The following is a 19,918-nucleotide window of genomic DNA, read 5'->3' on the forward strand; positions in this document are numbered from 1 at the left end:
TATTAATCCATGGTGTCAAAGTCATGTGCTTGTGTATTAAGAACTGAAATTGGCACTACCTCACCGGCCTATATATATAGTTATTTCAGTGCCACCAATTTAATATGCGTTTGTTCATGATATCACGTTCGTGTAGGCGAAAACTTGGACTTGTAATATGGATATTTTGACATTTGGCTTCCTTTTTTTATTTCAAGGACTTGGCTGGTGATGGTTTTATGACTAATGGGATAAGAAGTTAAGAACAATTAGGCATAATTCCACTGCTATAAATAAAAGCCTACCCTTCGTGTTTCTCTGTTCATTGCAGCTATGAGACCCTGCGCATTGGCATCACTAGCCTTTATCTGCTACCTCAGTTTCTTTGCCTTCAGAGACAAGGCTTTGTTGGTTGCAGCTGATGCTGCTCCTGCTCCAGTGCTTGACATCAAAGGTGATAATCTCCGAAGTGGAGTGGAGTATTGGATCCTGCCGGTCATCCGTGGGAGAGGTGGGGGGCTAACTCTAGCCACCGCTGGCAATAGAAATAAAACTAACTGCCCACTTGATGTTGTTCAAGAGCAACACGAGGTATCCAATGGTCTTCCACTCACATTATCGCCTGTGAACTTGAAGAAAGGCGTTGTTCACCTATCCACTGATCTTAACATTAAGTTCTCTATTTCTGCAGCTGTAATAATCTGTCTGGAGACTTCAAAGGTTAGGAAGTTAGACAATTTTGATGAATCAGCAGGGCAATGGTTTGTCACGAGTGGGGGCGTTGAAGGCAACCCGGGTCCTAAAACTATAAGCAACTGGTTTAAGATTGAGAAATATGATGATGACTACAAGCTCGTTTTCTGCCCCACAGTCTGTAATTTCTGCAAGGTTCTATGCAGAGATGTTGGCATTTATCTTGAAGATGGGATTAGGCGTCTGGCTCTAAGTGATGTACCAATTAAAGTCATGTTCAAGAGAGTATAAGCTGACTCAGATCAGATGCTTTTGTACTTGAATTTCAGTTAACTAATAAATAAGACAGCTGCAACTGTTGCTGTTAACCAATCTATCTATGCTTGGATCATTATACTGATTCTGTTGAGAATCTAAATTTTAATATTGAAGAGTGCAAGCTAAGGGTCAATCATGTCTCCCATCTTAAATGCTTGCTTCCAAAAAAATACAGATGGCTTGACAACTAAATTGCCAAACCTTCAGGGTAAACAACTTCCTTCGATTAAGAAACAGATTTGCTGCAGGTTCCATTACTCTACCTTATTAGAACAGAAATAGGGTTTTTTTTTTTTGTTCATCATCTTTCAGCTTTAATTTTCATGAGAAGTAAGTGTGACCAAGGGTAATTCGTCGAAAATGAAAGCATCAATAGTCAAAACATATAACCGGGAAAGAAGGGTGAACTTGACAAAAATATGTTACACACACATATAAAGGTCATTCGGATTATATATGAATACACAACAGTTGCTGATTCTAGTGACATCAATCTATCTCAAAAAACACGTTTTGTGGGGCGTTCCCCTCTATTAACTTTCTACTCAATCTTGATTGCTCATACTCATGGAAATGGCCTTCTGAAGATTTCTCAAAGCTTTTTCATACCGTAAGAATCCCATAAACCAGAACTCGAAATCATCATCAGTAACTATCTCTATGTACTTCTGTTGTGGTTTGTCCACATTCTCACTCTGGCTAGCTATTTTGATCTTTGTTATAGGTATCACAACCTGCAATCATACATAAATTGGTTCAATGTAGTACATACATGTAGATACACACGAGTTTGTGATTCAAATAGGATGACTCTGACTGATTGTGTTGTGAACTTGCGAGAAAAAAAAAACATGCAAGCTAGAGTTTTACCTTGTAAGGAGTTCTGATAAGTTGGTTGGTATTAGTTGCAGAAGGGACGGTGATGGATCTTTCACTGCAGAAAGCAAGCTTTTCAGTAGAAATGAAAAGGAGGCCAGAAATAGGACCAGCAGTTGTTGAGAGGTAGCACTGTGAGGCCTTCAACAGCTCTTCACCTTCATTCACACCAAATATCTGTTTAAATATATTTCCCCTTCCACCTTCTTGAATAATTCTCTTCCCCAAACTCAACTTTCCCTTGACAGTTTCAGACAACTTTGGCCCGAGTTTCACTGCAAACGCAAATTAACATCAATATCATTCATCCAATTCAACTAATCTTATTCTTAGCTATATATGCACTTTCTAGTTAATAACCTAGCTTGTAATACTAGAGATCAATTGAAGTACTTTACTTGCTGGTTGGGTAACACATGATTCATGAAACAACTTAATCAAGATCTAGTTCGAGTCTGAGTCTGAGTTGGAGAAGGAAGAAACTGACCGTGCTCGCGGATCCTGTATGCAAAACTGCTGCTTTTCCTGTCACCAAATTTTTTCTTGAGGCCTTTCCTTGAACTTGAATCACCACCTGATCCATCATTACGTACTTGGTCGTCAGCACAGACAGACGAAGAGTTGGTTCTTATATGAATTAAGTACAAAACTTACTGGTTTTGAAGGAGGAAGAGCCCTCTGAAACTGAAGAAGATGATGGGCTGTGCCACAAGCTCACAGGTTCTGATAGAGAAGAGTGCTGCTGCTGCAGCCCTTCTCTCTCTGGGGTAGTGTCATATGAGTTCATATATGGACTCGCAACAAATTCATCTCCAAATCTCTCCCTCATATTAATCCGTACGTAGCTTCTCTCCCTCGATCAAAGATGGGTTCTCCTCTCTCTCTCTCTCTCTCTCTCTCTCTCAAACAAATAGCTGTCCTGCTTATCGTGCTACTCCATCTACTTGCATTATATAATCACAGTTTTACTGACTACGATATATAATAATCATCCTGAGAAAAAAGCCAAAGACTGAGCGAGTGAGCGAGGTAGACAGGAACCAAGCACTGAACGACTTTCAAAGATTCCCCTTGTGTGGCGTTGAAGTTGAACAATATTTTGAACAAAATAATTATAATGAATTAAGAGTGAGTGGCTTTTCTTTGACACAACTTCCAGAACATGATCCACTTTCCTGGCAAGGCAATCACCGAGCTACGAAAATGGATGGAAAGTTGCTTCGCTTTCCAATTCCTCCAAGTCAACAAAAGCTGGCTGATTCGGACGCTACATTTTTTCCCCTATATATCTTGACTACCTGTATAGTGTGTGACTACCTTTTCTTCCCCTATATATCTTGACTTGACTACAGGTAGTGTGTGACCACACCTTTTCTTCATTTGCTTTAATTCTAAACAATTAACACTCCGATCGAGCGTGATAAGTGTTTTTTTTTTTCTTTGAGATGGGCCCGTGCGGCTGCCCAATAATGAAATTGCAAAACACAAATGAGGGATGTAGAGTCTGAACTCTAGATTATAATAAGTATAAAGACACATCCTGAAATAATACTAGGATTCTCCACAAAATCTATGTATTCTAACAAGCACCAATTAACAAAGAGTGCACGAATGGCTACTCAATTTGCTTTGACATAGCGGTGATATATCGCAAAGATAACTCTATAACGAAGAACCATCAATACAAATAGCACAGCAGGTTTGAGGGGCCTTTGAAAAGTGTTTAGGGTCAAAAGGTTTAATTGAACCGTGATCAAGTGTTTAGGGTCAAAAGGTTTAATTGAAAAGTGATACTAATCGAAACACACTAGATTGTTGACAAATTATATCATCCTACATATTTATCATAACCCATAAAATATTTTGATTCCCAAATAAAAATTCCAACTCCCAACTCCCAACTCCCTGATCGCTTAACCCTAACCCCAAAGGATCAGACACTCCCTCCAATTAATTGTCTGATTACTCTTTTTATTTTGTCAGAAAGTAATATCTTCAACCATTTGGTGTTATAAAGTTGATCGCGCGGCTTAGAATGGTCCACCAACCGGAATCGAACCCCCCCCCGACAAGTCAATGGCAAACTAAATACCAGCCCAATGACACTTGATCCACCCATGTGACGCAGCAACGAATAAATGAAAAGCCCAATGTCAATGTACAACAGTTGTGTCCAAATAACTATATTGGGCTTGAAGTTTAAGAACCCGACCCGAGATTATTTCTACGTATAAATTGCTCGAAGAACCCCAGCTGCCGGCGTCCCCTGAATTCCAACCTATTTTGCTCGAGAGAAATTAAAAACCCTACCAGATCAAAAAAAAGAAAGAAAGAAATTAAAAACCCTAGAGGCTAGAGAGCAGAGACCGTTGTGATCCCATGGATCCCCAGCAGCCAGCAGAGCCAGTGTACTACATTTGTGGAGGTACTCGATCTTCCCTTGGGTTTCGTTTGAGAAAATTCAATTTGCGAAACTAAAACCTTGTTTGTTTGTGGTGTTGCAGATTGCGGCATGGAGATCCCTTTGAAGCCAAACGATGTGATTCAGTGCCGCGAATGCGGTTACCGCATCTTATACAAGAAGCGCACTCGTCGCAGTAAGTTTCCCATTGCCACCTTTTTTTTTTTTTTTTTTTTAATCTTTCTACCTTCTGTTTCTTCTCATTCATATATGGTTGGATACTACTCTTGCCTAACGGGCCGACCATGAATTGTTGTTGTTAAGTTAGTAGGAATGGTACGGCCAATTGTCAAGTCTGACTCTCGATTAATTGCTATGACATCTGGTTCCTTGATTGTGATGAGGATGCCGTCATTGAATTTTAGCTTTATAATTTGGAACTTGAACAAATCTGATAAGTGGTTATCATGATGAACCTGGAGCTTGAGTAGACCTCTTTTGAAGGCAGTTCTTACTAGTTTCCCAATTAAAACATAAAACCGAGAGCGGAAACCCTTGTTGGTTTGTTCTTTTGGCACTATTTTACTCTCATGGGGCCTTCATATTTGCAATTGGTAGGGATAATCTCCTTGTAGTTTTATGGATAATATTGTTTGTTCCAGTTAAATGCTGGCCTCCATCATCATGTGTTTGTCATAAAGAAATCTCCAATACTACACTATCAACGCAATTGTCATAGACAAGTTGGCCCTCTTCCAATTGTGAATTCCAGTATTCACCAATTTGGAAAGAGAAAGACACACTATGAATGCCTCCTAATTAGCATCTTAAATGCCTTCTCCGCACTTTTGAGTACAAGTTCCTGGTCCAAGTGTTTAACTTGGGCCTTTTTGGCTCCTCCGCTGATTATGTCAACCAATCTATCACACTCTGTATCACAATATTGAACTATATAAATTTGGCTCTTGCAGTTGTTCAGTATGAGGCACGCTGAAGAAACCCTGCAGAAGTGCAGAGGATGGGCATTGCAAAACCGAATAAGGGCAAGTGTCGTGGTTTAGCAATGTAATCTTTTTGTGCTTTGGTCTGTTTGTGCCAATTGGAACTATATAGTCTGATAATCTCTTGAACTGGTTTCTCAATGTAATGAGTGCTCGTGTGTAATCTGTAATCATTTAGGACTGACTGATTATGTAATGGTAATATAGTCTATGAAATATGCATTGGCCACCTTGGGATGATAATTATGTTGTGCAAATTACATGACATATTATATGAGAGTGAGGATTGTATGTTGGCGTTTTTCTTTGCTTGTTAAAATATGGAGAGGACTTTAAGCTTGTATGAAGCTTGAACAGCAGATCATAGTATGAAGCTTTAAGTGAGGGAACACGACCAATCCTACTGTCCAATTGCTCTTCTCAAGTCTTAACTAGCATTTCAGAGACTGGCTTGGGCATCGAGTTGGCGAATTCTTACTCGTGCTACTGTTAGTTTCGACTTTCGAGACGTGTGCGTTACCAACTAGGGCTGCAGCGCATGGAGGACACGTTTAAGGCATGCTTCTCTTCGGCCAGTTCATGACATCATTTACTCTTCATGTATTTCATCGAGTGAAACCATGCCTCATTGTATGGGTCCAATTTTTTTATTTTTTTATTATTACTTTTTAAATAGAAGTTGGTATAATTATATCACCAGTCAAAACAACTAGAATCTACCGACACTTAAATAAGAAAATTGACAGAGAAATAACCAACCTTTCATTTAAGCACTGTAACTCAGTACAATTAAGAAATGCTCACATAATTACAACCCCAATATGAGCAAGAACTAAAATAACCAACCTTCCATTTAAGCACTGCAATTCAGTACAATCAAGAAATGCTCGCATAATTACAAGTCCAATATGAGCAAGAATAAAATTGACAGAGAAATAACCAACCTTCCATTTAAGCACTGCAACTCAGTACAATCAAGAAATGCTTGCATAATTACAAGCCCAATATGAGCAAGAATAACCTCGCCCAAGAAGAAATTGGTATCTAAACTTCACCTGTCAGCACGCACTTGCGGTACAAAATAAAGACTAGAAATATCTTAAAGAGCTCCTTGAAGCTATCCGTATGCATACTAGACTTGAAAAGATAGTAATATAATACCAGTTACATTCAAGATAGTTACCAATTCCTTAAGAAGTCATGATCCAGATACACTAGCACGTGAAGACCATATGTTGACCCATAATACCCAAGAAGGTCTACTTTTGGGCTAGAGCGCTAGGCCTGCCTAGGTCACTAAGTAATAAACCTCCCCCCTCCTTACAAGCACCTGACTTGGGCCTAATCAGCCCAAGTCCAGATTCAGGCCCAATTTTAGTCTAGGCCACAACTCTAGAACCTAATAGAAACATGGCCGCTGCACCGGAAATTGCAGGCCAATCAAGCCGCCAACTGTCTCACCTAGCAGAAATCGGTGTTGGGTGCGATTGAACAAGGCCAGCGCTAATCACGAATCCCTAGGCTTAAGGTTTCTTTGGTTTTCGTATTACGTTTTACATGTATGACAGGAAACATGGTAACACTTTGGTTTTTAATCTCACCCAAAAATAAAAAGAGTTAGTTTTTTTTTTTAAATTAATTATAGATATAAATTCTCTCTGTCAATTCTCTAAACTTTATAATCTCAAAAGATTTCAAAGTTCGTGTACATAAAAAAGGGTAAATTTCGGTTATACAAATTAGTCACCTAATTTGTGCAACATATTTGTCAATTGTCAAAATTTTAAAAATGGGTGGAAATTCGACCCACTGATAGTTTGATATGAAAATTATTTAAGTCTATACCAGTATGAACTTGTGTATCTAAACTTCTCTTATTTACAGGCTTGCTCACCTAAGGGACAGTTTTAAGGGACTGTGAGGGACAAATGTATGTCAACCACATGTATTAAATATAAAAACAGAAATTATAACAATTTAAAACTGTGCATTTATTCATGATTCATGATTTAACCATTCAAAAGTTAACTCAATTTTTTTTTGATCGGGAGAAGTTAGATCACTTCTATAAAAGTCATCTCTACAACATTTGATAACTCGTTTGATTGCATTACATAGTTAATCATGACACCGTTAACTTCCACAGTTTCACTATAGCTATTCACTTGTTTGTTGCAATTGAATGAGTAGATGATTAGCAATAATCTTTGAAGGTAAATTTAATTTTTGAAAGGTCAAATAATCAATTAGACTATTAAATGTAAAAGAAATTTGGGAGCACACGGGCCTCTATGAACGTAAGATTTTTCAGTCTAATAATTGATATTTATAACTTATTTCTGAATCATCCTACTAATCAAACTCCACCAGTTTCAACTATAAGTTGATTCTTTCGGAACAGAGATGTTCCCCTGGTCAGCAGCTGATCAGGGATTTTGTGCTCAACTACCGTCCGATTTGACATGTATTTAAATTTTTCAGAGATGATATATGTCAACCGTCCGATTTCAATCTGACGGTAGTTGAGCACAAAATCCCTGGTCAGCTGCTGACCAGGGGAACGGGACCCCTTTCGGAATAAGTAAAAACCAAATTGGTTGCGAAACCAAGTTATCAATCTAGTAAACCATTAACCGGAAGTAGATAATTTATGGATGGATTAAAGAGTTAATTAGTTCTTTTAGATGAAAAAGCTAAACACTAAAGAAAGAAAAAAAGATAAACTTGTAAATTGGTATAATTCCAATTGCTGTGTGCTGTACTGTAGTCGAGTGACTAATAAGGTAAAAAAGCTAATGATTATTATATAAATAGCAAAGAGCTGGTTAGGAAGCAGTGGAGTCAAAAAAAGAAAAAAAATGAAAATGGAGGCAAGTAACGCCTCCGCCCGCACAGAGCTCGTCGTCTTGCGTCAATTGTCAGTCAGCAGTCGTCACTTGTCAACTGCAAAGTTGTAACGCCTCTCTCTCTCTCTCTCTGGGCTTAGAATGGAATAGAAGAGAAGAGAAGCCAACCGAAGCAGCAGCAGCAGCAGCTCACCTCTTCTTTAATCGTTATGGTAAGCTCCTCTCCTCCCTTTAAAATCCTATCATTTCTTCTCTCTGATCATTTGCTGCTAGGCTAGCTGGTTCCTCTAGAATTCAAACTAGGTATCTATTCGTTTCTGAATTTCAGCTTGTTAATTCTAAGCCTGTGTAAGTAACTTTAGATATTCTTGTTATCTTGGATCATCTCACAGCTTAATTTTCTATATTTTTGGGTGATCGATTCATGCACTGGATTCCTAATCCGTTGTTCGATTTCCACGCAACTGTTCTTGTTAAATGTGATCACTGTGTTTATTTTCAATGCTAGCTAGCTAGACAGCAATTTTCTCTCAACATCAATCGTTGTATGGTGGAATTCTATCTTGGATCGTCAGCTAAGCATTCTCTCTGCTTTCTTTCTATTTCACTCCTTTTGTTAATCAGACATTCACACAAGTGCTCAAGTAGTGAGCTGCTCTGTGTTCCATTTTGAGCTTTGTGTGTGTTTTGGATCAATAGCTTTCATTTGTGTAAGGGTCTAAAGGGATTCTTAGGGTTGTGTTTCTGGACCTTCATATAAAAACCTTTTTGAGGCACCCTGCTTCATGTTGTTTTTTGCAGTTTACTCCTTTTGTCTTTGACTAGGCATATCTGTAGATTTACAATCATGTTCCTTTATCTTGGGAATTCCCTGCTTTTGTCTTAGTTATTCGGTAAAGTTCAATTGTCGTTTGTCGTTTCCGTGATTAATTTTCTCCATTGATTCTTATTGGTCTAAGAAACCGTTAGTTCAGGTATTACCGTTTTCTTTTGTCATTAATAATGTATTTGTTGTCGCAGCATCGACTCATTGTTTGTCGTTGTGTTAGGAATATTCTTTGTGATGTATGGATTATGGATGTGATCCAACCGATTGACACGTTCTGTTGATAACAAAGTAATTTGTAAAACAAAATAAAATCCAAGGGAATGTTTGCTGACATGTTCTTGCCATTTCCAAACAGAAACAACATTTGAATTCTTTGGTTGTTACTTGTTTCCTAAATAAAGTTACCAATTTCGACAGTTCACACATCTACCTGGTTTAATTCCTACTTATACATTTCCTTGTAATCTTCACATCACAATTTTCATGTATGTTTAGTAATTACATATATAACTTGTATGATGACCTTTTTTTGGGCACCTTTAGCAACTCATCAACTGTAAAATTCATTCTGTTTCTACTGTGAGGTGCTCTACTATTTGTTTCACACCTTCTAATTTGCATTAGAGCAGCATTAACTGTTCTTATATTTTCTGCTATCTATGTGGACAGGCAACAGAAAAGATGCATCGTTGCCTAAGAAGAACCAATAATGATAGCCAAAAATTATCAATCAGAAGAAAATTTAAAGAAAAGAATAGTTTGCGGACATCCTTAGAGGTAATATCTGTTTCTTTTACAAAATTATTTGGATGTACTTTACTTATAATGCCATGACTTGAATATTCTCTTCAGACTAGTTATCTGGGAATGTTTTTTTTTTTTTTTTTTTTTTTTTTTTTTTTCAGGATTGGGAAGCGGCTTCTGTCGCACGGAGGAACTTTAACCATAGGTAAAAGTTGTTTCAGTTGCCATTGACTGATAGCTTCTTTTCTCAGAGCTGCACCAAGAAAACCACCTACCCAACTTGTCATTTGCTGGGGTTTCTTGCCTCCTAAAGATTCTAGGGTTCGGCAGAAGGCCCCAGATTTGAGCCCAGGTCTATAAAGTGGGTTTTGGGAAGTTTTTGGTATTATAAAATTACATATATTAGTTTAATGTTTTCTGTCTTATGAGGTAGCTGTTACATTATGGATGACTGTACCTCTGTTTCTTAAATGTTCTGCATATTTATCAATCGTGAGGTATCTCCTCTTTTCCCCCTTATCACGATTGGTTGATATATCCTGCTTGCGAGCTATGCATAGGCATGTACTATGCATTACAGATACACTGGTGAAAATGCGTGTCTGCTTGCATATGTATATCTAGAAAAAAAAAAAAAAAAAAAGGATCCAGGATGGGCCGATTCCTATCCTGGTCCTAAGGTGGATCTGCCCTGCCTTCACATGGCTGTGACATGATTATATAATCATCATGTTGGCGATGCTATCATTTCGTATCCATTTCAATGCATGATATAGTCATCTGGTATATGTTCTCATTCACAAATTGGGTTGACTGGCTGGGAGAATTCGTGTTGTCACTGGAACTTCGTGGTGAACAAGTTCACTTTTAGTTGGTATTATATATCTCAAGTTTAAAATTATCATGCTTCCAGCTTTTCTTTTGTGCCATCTCTTTAGGCAGACTTATGAACATTTGAGAAAGAGTACTTCTCTCTCATAATCTTGACCCAAGTTGAGTTAACAGTCCTAATTCAGCAAGCAAATTGGGAGCAGGGTAGTGTATGCCCAGAAATAATTGTTTTGTAATAAACGTGAAATTAGTGATTGCTATGAAGTGTCTAACGGTCTAACCATTTGATATTCTGCATACCTGATTAACAGACAATAAATTCATTTTTTATGGACATTTTTGAGATGATTAATACTTCTCTTATGCGTGACTGCAAATGATTGTTAATCTATCTCCTATTTTGACTCTTTAGGTCTGCTTTCCTTACATTGCTTTCCCTTGAACCTGACGACAGTTTGAGGATTGTTGCACTACCATTGCATTGCCCTGTCAGTACAAATTTCTCAGGATCTGGTGCTCGGGTGAATATGGATAGTTTGCGTCTGTTCTATACGAAAGGAGTGAATGTTATTAGTCCAAAGGTGCAGCAAGGTTCTCCGCTTGCTGGTTCTCATTGTGGCAAATCATTTACGAATAGCAGCTTTGCTGTCTCAACTGTGAGACACCAATCTCAAAATAAAGAATTGCCATATGAAGCTACTAACTCAAATGAGCTTTTCAGGGAATCTTGTCAGAAGTCATTGACCTGCAGTGCTTCCTCAAGTATGATTGAAATTGGTTCTAATTCTAACAACTTGTCAGATACAGTTGGTGGTAGTGAAAAAGTTGACAATGTAAAGAGAAAATCAAGAAAGAAGAGTAGAAAAAAGGGGGAAAAGGGCAAGAAGCTTTCAGGCACCAGTAGCTCCGCTGGACCTCACATGCTGTCTGTAGAATGTGCTGATGAAAGTTCAGCTTCCAAAACCTGTGGTAACAGTGGTGGGAGTGGGCACTGTGGGCCAGTATCACTTTCAACTACCCCAGAAGTTTCATTGCCTGAGAGTGGGGTCAAGAATGAATCCCCAAAATCATGCATCTCTCATCAAGATGAGCTGGAAGTGTATATACCTGCTGTGGGTAATTTGGGACATCAGAGTGTACTCCAAGATTCTGAGTTTCCCCTCGAAGATTGGGTAGGGAGTATCCCTCATATACAAATGAGTCATTGTAATGATCTCCATACCGGAGGTTACTCTGATATGCATGACTCTTTTGTTTTGGATTCAATTTCAGTTGGTTTAAACTGTGATGATAATGACAGTGATGGTCATGATGAAAAACATGCTGAGAAGGAAATTCACAGATTATATGAACCATCAGGTTTCAGTTCCAGAAAGGGATATTTTTCCTGTCAAAGCTTGTTGAATGATGTTGTAAAAATCCATGATAGTAGTGAGAGAACCAGGCATGGTATTCCAAAGAGAGGGGATAAAATGCAACTAAAAGATAGGGTTTCCAAGGAGTTAGAAAGAGAAGGTGAATCAAATCTGCTTCAGGTGCAGTACCTTCCTCATTTACTTTGCAAGGCAGGAATTCAAGCACAGAAAGAAACCTCGCTTGCCGAAAGCAGCAGGGTAAATCCCAGTTCTGGATCTCTAAACCACAAGTTGGTGCCCATTGAGTTAAAGGATCCAGGGACAAGCTCTACTTCCAGTTTAGCTGATGTACATTTGGATAAGCCAGCTGATAAGAGATGGACTCCCACAGATGCTGCTAAAGGGATTACTCAAAATAATAGTTCTGAAGAAGCAGTAGTCTGCGTTGGTCAGAGTTCTGGAGACGTAACTTGTAATTCCGATAAAACTGAGGACATGCTTCTAAAATTAGGGTATCAGGATGCAAGTACAATTGAAGAGCTAAAAGACAAGCTTAATGCAGCTAAATGCATGAATTTTGAACCTAAAGATCTGAATGCAGTTGAACCTGAGTCAAACAGAATAATAGAAGCAGTGAATAATGCATGCAGGGCACAACTGGCATCTGAAGCTGTTCAAATGTTCACTGGTGGTCCAATTGCTCAATTTGAAAGACTTCTTTATCATTCATCCCCAGTTGTTCATGAATCACCCAATTTTATAAGGTGTCAAACTTGCTCACGGAACCAGGTACCAAGATTGCTAGTCTGCAGTCATGAGACAACTAACATCTCTTTAGGATGCCTATGGAAGTGGTATCAGAGAAGTGGGAGCTATGGGTTGGAAATAAGGGCAGAGGAATTTGGAAATTCAAAGGGACTGGGTGCTGATCGTTGTGCATTTCATGCTTATTTTGCTCCTTACTTGTCAGCGATTCAGCTTTTCCGGAGCTGTAGGAGTGATTCAGTCTGTAATGCAGTCTCTATAAACGAGCTGTGTATTTCGAAACAATCTTCAGCTCCTGCCAACGATCCTGTCCAGTTAACTGATACAACGAGGTCAAGTGACTTGGAACTGCTTTTTGAATATTTTGAGTCTGAACAGCCTCAGCAGAGACAACCTTTGTATGACAAGTAAGTATGCTTTATACATGCTGCTGAAAGTTCTGGTTATTGAATTCTACAAACATGAAAGCTGATCATGTTTTGGTCATATCTTAATAGTCTTTGCTAAAGACATAAACCCGAGGTTGTATATCTTTGGTTAAATTTCTGTAATGCACTATTGCACTATTGCATTACAATCCGCAATCCAAATACTGATGCATATATTATATCAATATTCATCTATAAATAGTGGAAAACTGATTTATGCAAGTCACCTCCTTCAAGCCAATGCAACCCTAGATCTTGAATCTGTTTCTAAAAGTATATTATTGTAGTTTGTAACTGTGTATATCATATTGGCTGATATGACCATGGCACATCTGCCTATTAATGTCATACCCTATAGGAAAAACAGCATAGGCCAACTGATTGATTTTGTTATCCCTCCCGTATAAGATAGCGAGCACAAAGGATAGTATGTATTTATTTTACTTTGTTTCTGTTGGTTGCTAAACACAGGAAAGAAAGAAGCTAATTGCTTTATCAGTTAGTAAGAAAGTGAGCAAAAGGTGATATATCTTCTGTGTTGCTCACAAAAGAAAAAGAAGTTAATTGCTTTATCAGTTAGTATATTTGTGATTGTGTAACTCTTTACAGCTCTAAAGTATTCCTATGGAACTTAATTTGGCCTGGAAATCTATGTTTCTCCCTGTTTCAGGATAAAGGAACTGATTAGAGGTGATCAACCATCATATTCAAATGTTTATGGAGATCCAACTACTCTAGAAACGATAGATCTAAACGATCTCCATCCCAGATCCTGGTTAGTAATGAAACACGATTCCAACTTTTTAAAAATTGAAATGTGTTTGCAATATATCCTTCTTCTTCTTTTTTTTTGGTGAGAATGCAATATATCCTTGTTAATATCATATGATGAAGAAAAACTAATATCTCTGTGTTTCACACCATTCATATACTCTTGAACAAATACAATTGTAAGTACCCAGTGAATTCTACATTGTACTTAACTTTCAAGGGCCACCATTTTCAGGTATTCAGTGGCATGGTATCCTATTTACAGGATACCTCATGGAAACTTGCGTGCGGCCTTCTTGACTTACCATTCTCTTGGTCATTTGGTCTGTAGAAGTGCCAATTTTGAGTCTCCAAGTGTGGATGCGTGTATAGTATCTCCAGTTGTGGGTCTTCAGAGTTACAATGCTCAGGTAGTCATGCGTAGTACTGCATTGATTGCAGAAATATCATGTAGCTTTTATGTGGATTTGACATGTAATTATGCATGCTGTATGGCGTGTTGAGGCGTAATCTAATATGGCACATGATGACATGAACAGGATGAATGCTGGTTCCAGCCAAGGCACTCGCAGACAACTGTAACACCAGGGCCAGGCTTAAACTGTTATAATGGAGTTTTGGAGGAGCGTTTGAGAACACTAGAGGAAACGGCATCCCTTATGGCAAGAGCTGTTGTGAAGAAAGGAAGTATGACATCTGTAAACAGGCATCCGGACTATGAGTTCTTCCTTTCTAGGCGTCGCTAGCTGGTGCCAGTGCAGATTTTCGTTTTAACAAATCATTCAGTGGTATTCAATTCCCTAGTGAGATATGCTATATTGGGATAACATCAAACCTCATGCAAGGAGAAAGGTAATTTATGTACCTTATAAGCTAGTTCCTTTTTTTTTGGCAAGGAGAAAGGTAATTTATGTACTCCCTAAAAGCTAGTTCCATATGTACATAAAGCTTTTCCTTCCAGCATTTGAGTGACTAAAATAAAAAATAATGCAACTCTCTCGAGTGCTTTAGAAGATCATGAAATTTTATCCGTTTAGTAGTCAAGTCTCTTGTTAATGTTAATGCAGATGTAAATGTAGTTCACTTTCAAGTTTCAACACGGTTTCTGCTAGTCTACTAAAGAAATTTTTGATTCGTTGTTGTCATCAACTAAAGAAAATAGGTCTCTTAAACGCCTAAACCATTATTGTCTGAATGACTGCGGCTCTCTCTCGCGAAGTGCCGCCAAGGCTTGCCCTTGGCTTACGTTCACTGCATCTCCGATCCAATCTGGATCGAAACAAGTGTGCTCGTACGTGGCACCAGCACCCTTTTCAGTTTTCACCATAATGGGAGGATTTTCGATGTTTCAGCGGTCTTATATAAACCTCAAAATCTCATTTTCCAACGAATTTCTGGTGGAAACCTCTTGCTATGGAAAAACTCACTATTTAAAATTAGTCAATTTTTTCATTCGTGACTACCTCATATAATTGATTTTGCTTATCAAAGCCAATAGATTGCTTACAAAATGAAGTGTTTTTTTTTTTTTTTTTTATTACTATGGACCATTCGATGCTCAAATTGTGTTACAAGAGTAATAAGTTTTTTACTATTCTATACCCAAGTTAGGGTCATATAATTAAAAAAAAAAAAAAAACTCCAGTCGATCTAGGACCAAAGCCGGTCATCTGCGAGTCTGGTGGCGACCCGACGTTTGGGTTGGTCTCTGGCCTTGCTGACGTTAGTGATCTGCTGCCGGATGAGTGCTTCTTTGGTGCTAGTGCAGTAGTGCTCGGTGGTGGCTCGGATTGAAAGTGCTATGCTCGATTGCTTTGACAAGATTGATCGGCATTGGGTTCCGGTGCAAATCCCAAGGCATGGTGGTCGTCGCTGCAAGATCTGGGTTCTCAGCTTTCATCGATTCCTTGTGCGTCGCCGGCTCTGGATAGTTCTGCGGCTTCTGGTTGATCGGTGGTGGTTGACGACTTCCCGGATTGGCTGGGCAGGCGTCCGGGTTTGTAAATGGCAACAGGTGTCCGGATTTGAAGATGGCGGCAGGAGTCCTGGTTTGGCGGTGGTGAGGACGTGGCTGTGCTGAGAGCGTAGTGGTTGGGCCTGAGTTTGGATCAGTTTTTATCGGGCTTTGGGCTTAGGCTCTTTCTTGTTGGGTTTCACTAGGCTGCTACTATCTTACTTATATTTTTCTGAGTTTCAACAATTTCCCGAGTTTCTAGGCTTGCTAGTTTAGTTATATTGCTGTAGTTTCTTTTTTACATAAAGTTAATGATTCTTTTGGAGTACTATAATTGAGTGCATTGACGAAGGGAGATTCGTGGTAACTTTTTTAGTGTAAGCTGAGCTGTTGAGATTTGTAGTTATGTAGCCTCTTGAATATTTGAGTGAGAATTTATTAGTGGATGATACATTTTTGCTTGAGCACTGATATAGGGCACAAGCATATGGAGATTATCTATAAGTGTCGTTCTAGCCTTGTCATTGAATGAAATCTCTATTACTTTCCGCAAAAAAAAAAAAAAAAAAAAACTTGAAATGTGATGACATTCGTAACCTAATAACTTGAAATGTTTTTCCCAAAAGAAAATAACTAAAAAAGATTAAAACTTCTGGGGCAACAAAAGTTTACAATGTCAAACAACAAAACAGAAGTAGCTTCAGTAGGGACTCTATTGGTCCAAGTTACAACAGCAGAAGTATCACTGGCTAGAGTGGCTATTACATCAGCCACAAAGTTCGCTTCTCTTAGAATATGCTTGAAGGAGATGGAATCAAACTGTGCAACCAGCCTTCTTATGTCTTCGATGATCTTGACAAGTCTCCAGGGTGGTATGAGGATTCCACAAACAACATCAATGACGAGCTTTGAATCACCTTCGACTTCATTTTGCATGAAGCCTCACTCTAAAGCACATATAAGGCTATTAAGAAGAGCACAAGCCTCTGCAACTGAAATTGTTGTCTTCCCCATATGCCAAGTAGCTGCTAGGGGAGGATTTCTAAGGGAGTCTCTAATTACAAACCCACCAACAACCGGGACGAAGCCATCAAAATTTGTTTTTAACATGATCACCCGAGGGAACATGCCACCTGATTACGTGTGATTTGTTGGTGACATGCTAGCTTTAGTAACCACAACTTGTGTACATGAGGCTATAGTTGTAGCAGCTGTAGCTGCCACAATAGAGCCTGGGTTGGCTTTAGCATCTCTAAAAACAACATCATTTCTAACTTTCCAAAGTTGCCAGCAAATGGTGATAATTTTCTCAAAAAGGGCAACACAGAACGGTTGCAATAAGAAAAGCTCCTTAAACACATTAAGGTCCTTCTTCCCAGTTAACTGGGGGGTCAATACCAGCTAGGTTTCAAACTGTCACTAAAGCATTGCGGTAACCAAATAAGTGGTTGGCAGTTTCCTTGTCTAATTATTATAAAAATAATAATAATAATAAAAAATGAAATTTTTGTGAATTTGAAATATAGGATTTAGAAGACTAGAATGGACATATTAATAATTAATTTATATTTGTAGAAGAAATACAATTGTTCCCACTTGCTCTGCTATTATTGACCATAAAATATTGGGTCAAGATTAATACAAAATCCTGGGGGATATTTTATTTTGAATCTTCCAAGTAAGAAGATTTTAAGTATCTTTGACAATCGAACATGAGGAGTACAAATCATAATCATTCATACATGTACACACATAATTATAGGCTATTGCCATGTGAATGCGTGAACTGTGAAGTGTGATCTTTCAAAACGATCCATCGAAGAAAGTCCACTCTGTATTCTCTTGTACAACGAAGTCAGTCTACTGGTGTGGGACTGTGGGCTGTGCACGTCCTATTCAGTATATTCTGTTTAGGCTAACACGAGTACAGGACCTTGATTATTGTCAACATAGTAGTAAATATGTAGGCCAATATTTCATGGAAGTCCAAGGCACTCACTGACTTGACTAGTATTTCACTAAAGTGCGTAGTGCTAGACTGCTACTCAGTGGCCGATATTGAATATTGGAAACATGGGGTGAACTTCAAACTAGCTAGGCAGTTTATTCCAATTTTTGGTGTGAACAAATTAAGGGATAGATTAGTCCAACAAACTGTAAAAATGAACCATTAATGACGGTGTTAAATGACTAAATGAATTGAATGAATTTTAAGGATAGTGGTTCATACACTAGTCTATCAATACATTGATTTAATCCATAAAATGATACAATGTACCGTAATAAGTACTCCGATTTATATATTTGGTAAGCAACAAGTCTGCGGGGACTTTTATGTAAACAAGAGAATGCAGATTTTTAAATTGAAATGACTGTTTTCACAATCATGTATATGATTAGTAATTAACCAAGCATGACGAGGTAGTGACATAGATATAAATAATATATATACAAATGAGCTTTCAACTGGATGAAAGAGGGGAGGTACTACTATGTTAGCAGCGCGGTTCGTACAGGTTAGCAGCGCGGGACGAAGATGTTGTCTCTAAGGTTTTAAATATCTGCGATATTTTTGATATATCTCATTTTTTTCGATGGACCAATATATTTTGGGGGTAAATATCTTATCTTTTACCGTTTCTGCGAAATTTCTCCTACATCGTCAAATATCCCCGATATATTAGATATTTGCGATATATCTCCGATAAAGTGAAGAAATATCTGTAAAATTTGAGATAAAAATATAAAAAAAAAACTCAATAATTCTCTAAATGAAAATCTGTGTGAAGAGAGATTTCCTAAAAACAAATCTGAGTGAGGAGAAATCCCCTCAAGGTGAATCTAGGTGAGTAGAAAATCCCCTCAAGGCGAATCTAGGTATGGAAAAAAATCTCTTCAAGGCGAATCTAGGTGAGGAGAAATACCCTCAAGGTGATTTTGGGTGAGAAGTAATTCTCTAAATGCAAATCTGTATGAGGAGAGATTTGGTACTATGTATTCTGTGACTATGTCTGTAACTCGATATGTAGTTTGTAACTCTGTAGTTGAATAATAAAAAGAAGATAAAGTCATAAAGGTTCAATTATTCAAATGAGGCCAAATGACATTGCAAAAGGAAGTCAAGGAACCATATATTGATGACATGATGAGAAGACCCGATATGGGAGGAGGACTAGAGGTGCAACTGATGATCAAAGTACCCCATCTGATGTTTCTTCAATTGCCTTAAGTTTTGACTCTATCAGTTTAGGCACAGAGCGCAGTGAGATCTCAAATGAATCTCATGAAGGCAACAATCAATTTGGTTATGATGCTTATGGATATAATCAATATGGAGAAATATATGATCAGTCATCCAGTTGCGTTCATCCTTATTATCCCCTTATAGGGGAAACAGTCGGCAGCTCTATCTTTACTATCATGTTCGTCACTACAATTCGCACTATATGGGTCATATGACTTGGTCTGATTATTGCATTTTTGTAGACCAGCGAGCGGCTTTTCAACCGCCTAGAGTCTCTTTTTGGATGTAGATGAAGTTGGTATTCATATGTATTTATATGTAATTCTAAATTTCTAATAAATTGACTTTTTTCAAAAACGACATTTTGTTATCATGTATCCCCGATATTTCCGATATCTCCATTTTTCAAAGTACCGATAGATATGAAGACACCGATATTTAAAACCTTGGTTGTTCCTAGTCCCTTTCCAAAGTGTGAAAAAAGAAGTCTTGCTTAGCAGTCAGCATCATCCACAATTCCACACTAGAGACAGAATTCATCATATTCGTCGTCCAGCCATTCCAATTTCCAAGCCTAGTAGATGTAGATCACATCGATGAGTGATAAATTTAAATTTACAGCCCATTACTAGAGATTTTACAGTAGTATGTGATATTATATGATTCCGGGCCGGGCGGTAGGAATCATATGATATCACATCGTCAACCTCAACTTGTATTTCTTCTTCACGTTCACGCCGACGTTGAAGTGGGGTGATAGCAACTTGCTGAACTCTAGCTAAGGCTCATAATTATATTCCAAGATTACAGCTCATCCCTATCTCATCCATCGGAAACATCAACCGAATTAGACAAGACAACACAAAAACAACCATTCATTTGC

At 38.2% G+C, this 19,918-nt stretch overlaps 4 protein-coding genes across 6 annotated transcripts; 3 read left to right on the forward strand and 1 right to left on the reverse strand.

The window, feature by feature from the left end:
• Positions 1-62: 62 nt before the first annotated feature.
• On the forward strand, positions 63-1,479 carry LOC112177034 (kunitz trypsin inhibitor 5). 2 transcript variants are annotated; one of them, XM_040511113.1, is made up of 3 exons: positions 63-978; positions 1,052-1,141; positions 1,182-1,479. In XM_040511113.1, the coding sequence occupies exon 1, from the start codon at positions 313-315 to the stop codon at positions 961-963; it is 651 nt and encodes a 216-aa protein (XP_040367047.1). In that variant the 5' UTR covers positions 63-312; the 3' UTR covers positions 964-978; positions 1,052-1,141; positions 1,182-1,479. The 2 variants fall into 2 exon arrangements, with proteins under 2 accessions (XP_040367047.1, XP_024170969.1); XM_024315201.2 differs by lacking the exons at positions 1,052-1,141; positions 1,182-1,479 and having other exon boundaries at positions 63-570; positions 671-812.
• Positions 1,394-2,931, reverse strand: LOC112177032 (GEM-like protein 4). Its single transcript, XM_024315199.2, has 4 exons — positions 2,521-2,931; positions 2,354-2,440; positions 1,861-2,141; positions 1,394-1,724 (listed from the first exon to the last, which is right to left on the reverse strand). Exons 1-4 carry the CDS (start codon positions 2,693-2,695, stop codon positions 1,536-1,538), a joined length of 732 nt encoding a protein of 243 aa, XP_024170967.1. The 5' UTR covers positions 2,696-2,931; the 3' UTR covers positions 1,394-1,535.
• Positions 2,932-4,120: 1,189 nt separating this feature from the next.
• Positions 4,121-5,559, forward strand: LOC112179485 (DNA-directed RNA polymerases II, IV and V subunit 12). The gene is made up of 3 exons (XM_024317903.2): positions 4,121-4,291; positions 4,371-4,463; positions 5,239-5,559. Exons 1-3 carry the CDS (start codon positions 4,246-4,248, stop codon positions 5,259-5,261), a joined length of 162 nt encoding a protein of 53 aa, XP_024173671.1. The 5' UTR covers positions 4,121-4,245; the 3' UTR covers positions 5,262-5,559.
• A 2,552-nt stretch (positions 5,560-8,111) lies between these two features.
• Positions 8,112-14,934, forward strand: LOC112177118. 2 transcript variants are annotated; one of them, XM_024315328.2, is made up of 7 exons: positions 8,112-8,326; positions 9,613-9,720; positions 9,849-9,892; positions 10,931-13,045; positions 13,737-13,841; positions 14,073-14,247; positions 14,377-14,934. In XM_024315328.2, exons 1-7 carry the CDS (start codon positions 8,324-8,326, stop codon positions 14,581-14,583), a joined length of 2,757 nt encoding a protein of 918 aa, XP_024171096.1. In that variant the 5' UTR covers positions 8,112-8,323; the 3' UTR covers positions 14,584-14,934. The 2 variants fall into 2 exon arrangements, with proteins under 2 accessions (XP_024171096.1, XP_024171098.1); XM_024315330.2 differs by having other exon boundaries at positions 10,973-13,045.
• The last annotated feature ends 4,984 nt before the right edge of the window (positions 14,935-19,918 follow it).

Source organism: Rosa chinensis, chromosome 7 (genome assembly GCF_002994745.2).
Source record: "Rosa chinensis cultivar Old Blush chromosome 7, RchiOBHm-V2, whole genome shotgun sequence".
In the NCBI taxonomy this organism is placed as follows: Eukaryota; Viridiplantae; Streptophyta; class Magnoliopsida; order Rosales; family Rosaceae; genus Rosa; species Rosa chinensis.

Bases quoted from the DNA above. Each gene is read 5' to 3' on its own strand.
- LOC112177034 (XM_040511113.1), top strand. From the start codon at position 313: ATGAGACCCTGCGCATTGGCATCACTAGCCTTTATCTGCTACCTCAGT.
- LOC112177118 (XM_024315328.2), top strand. The intron at 13,046-13,736 runs GTAAGTATGCTT...TCCCTGTTTCAG, and splicing joins AGACAACCTTTGTATGACAA to GATAAAGGAACTGATTAGAG. The intron at 13,842-14,072 runs GTTAGTAATGAA...CACCATTTTCAG, and splicing joins GATCTCCATCCCAGATCCTG to GTATTCAGTGGCATGGTATC.
- LOC112177032 (XM_024315199.2), bottom strand. From the start codon at position 2,695: ATGAGGGAGAGATTTGGAGATGAATTTGTTGCGAGTCCATATATGAAC. The intron at 2,441-2,520 runs GTAAGTTTTGTA...ATGATGGATCAG, and splicing joins CTCTTCCTCCTTCAAAACCA to GTGGTGATTCAAGTTCAAGG. The intron at 2,142-2,353 runs GTCAGTTTCTTC...TTGCGTTTGCAG, and splicing joins ATACAGGATCCGCGAGCACG to TGAAACTCGGGCCAAAGTTG.
- LOC112179485 (XM_024317903.2), top strand. From the start codon at position 4,246: ATGGATCCCCAGCAGCCAGCAGAGCCAGTGTACTACATTTGTGGAG. The intron at 4,292-4,370 runs GTACTCGATCTT...GTGGTGTTGCAG, and splicing joins AGTGTACTACATTTGTGGAG to ATTGCGGCATGGAGATCCCT. The intron at 4,464-5,238 runs GTAAGTTTCCCA...TGGCTCTTGCAG, and splicing joins CAAGAAGCGCACTCGTCGCA to TTGTTCAGTATGAGGCACGC.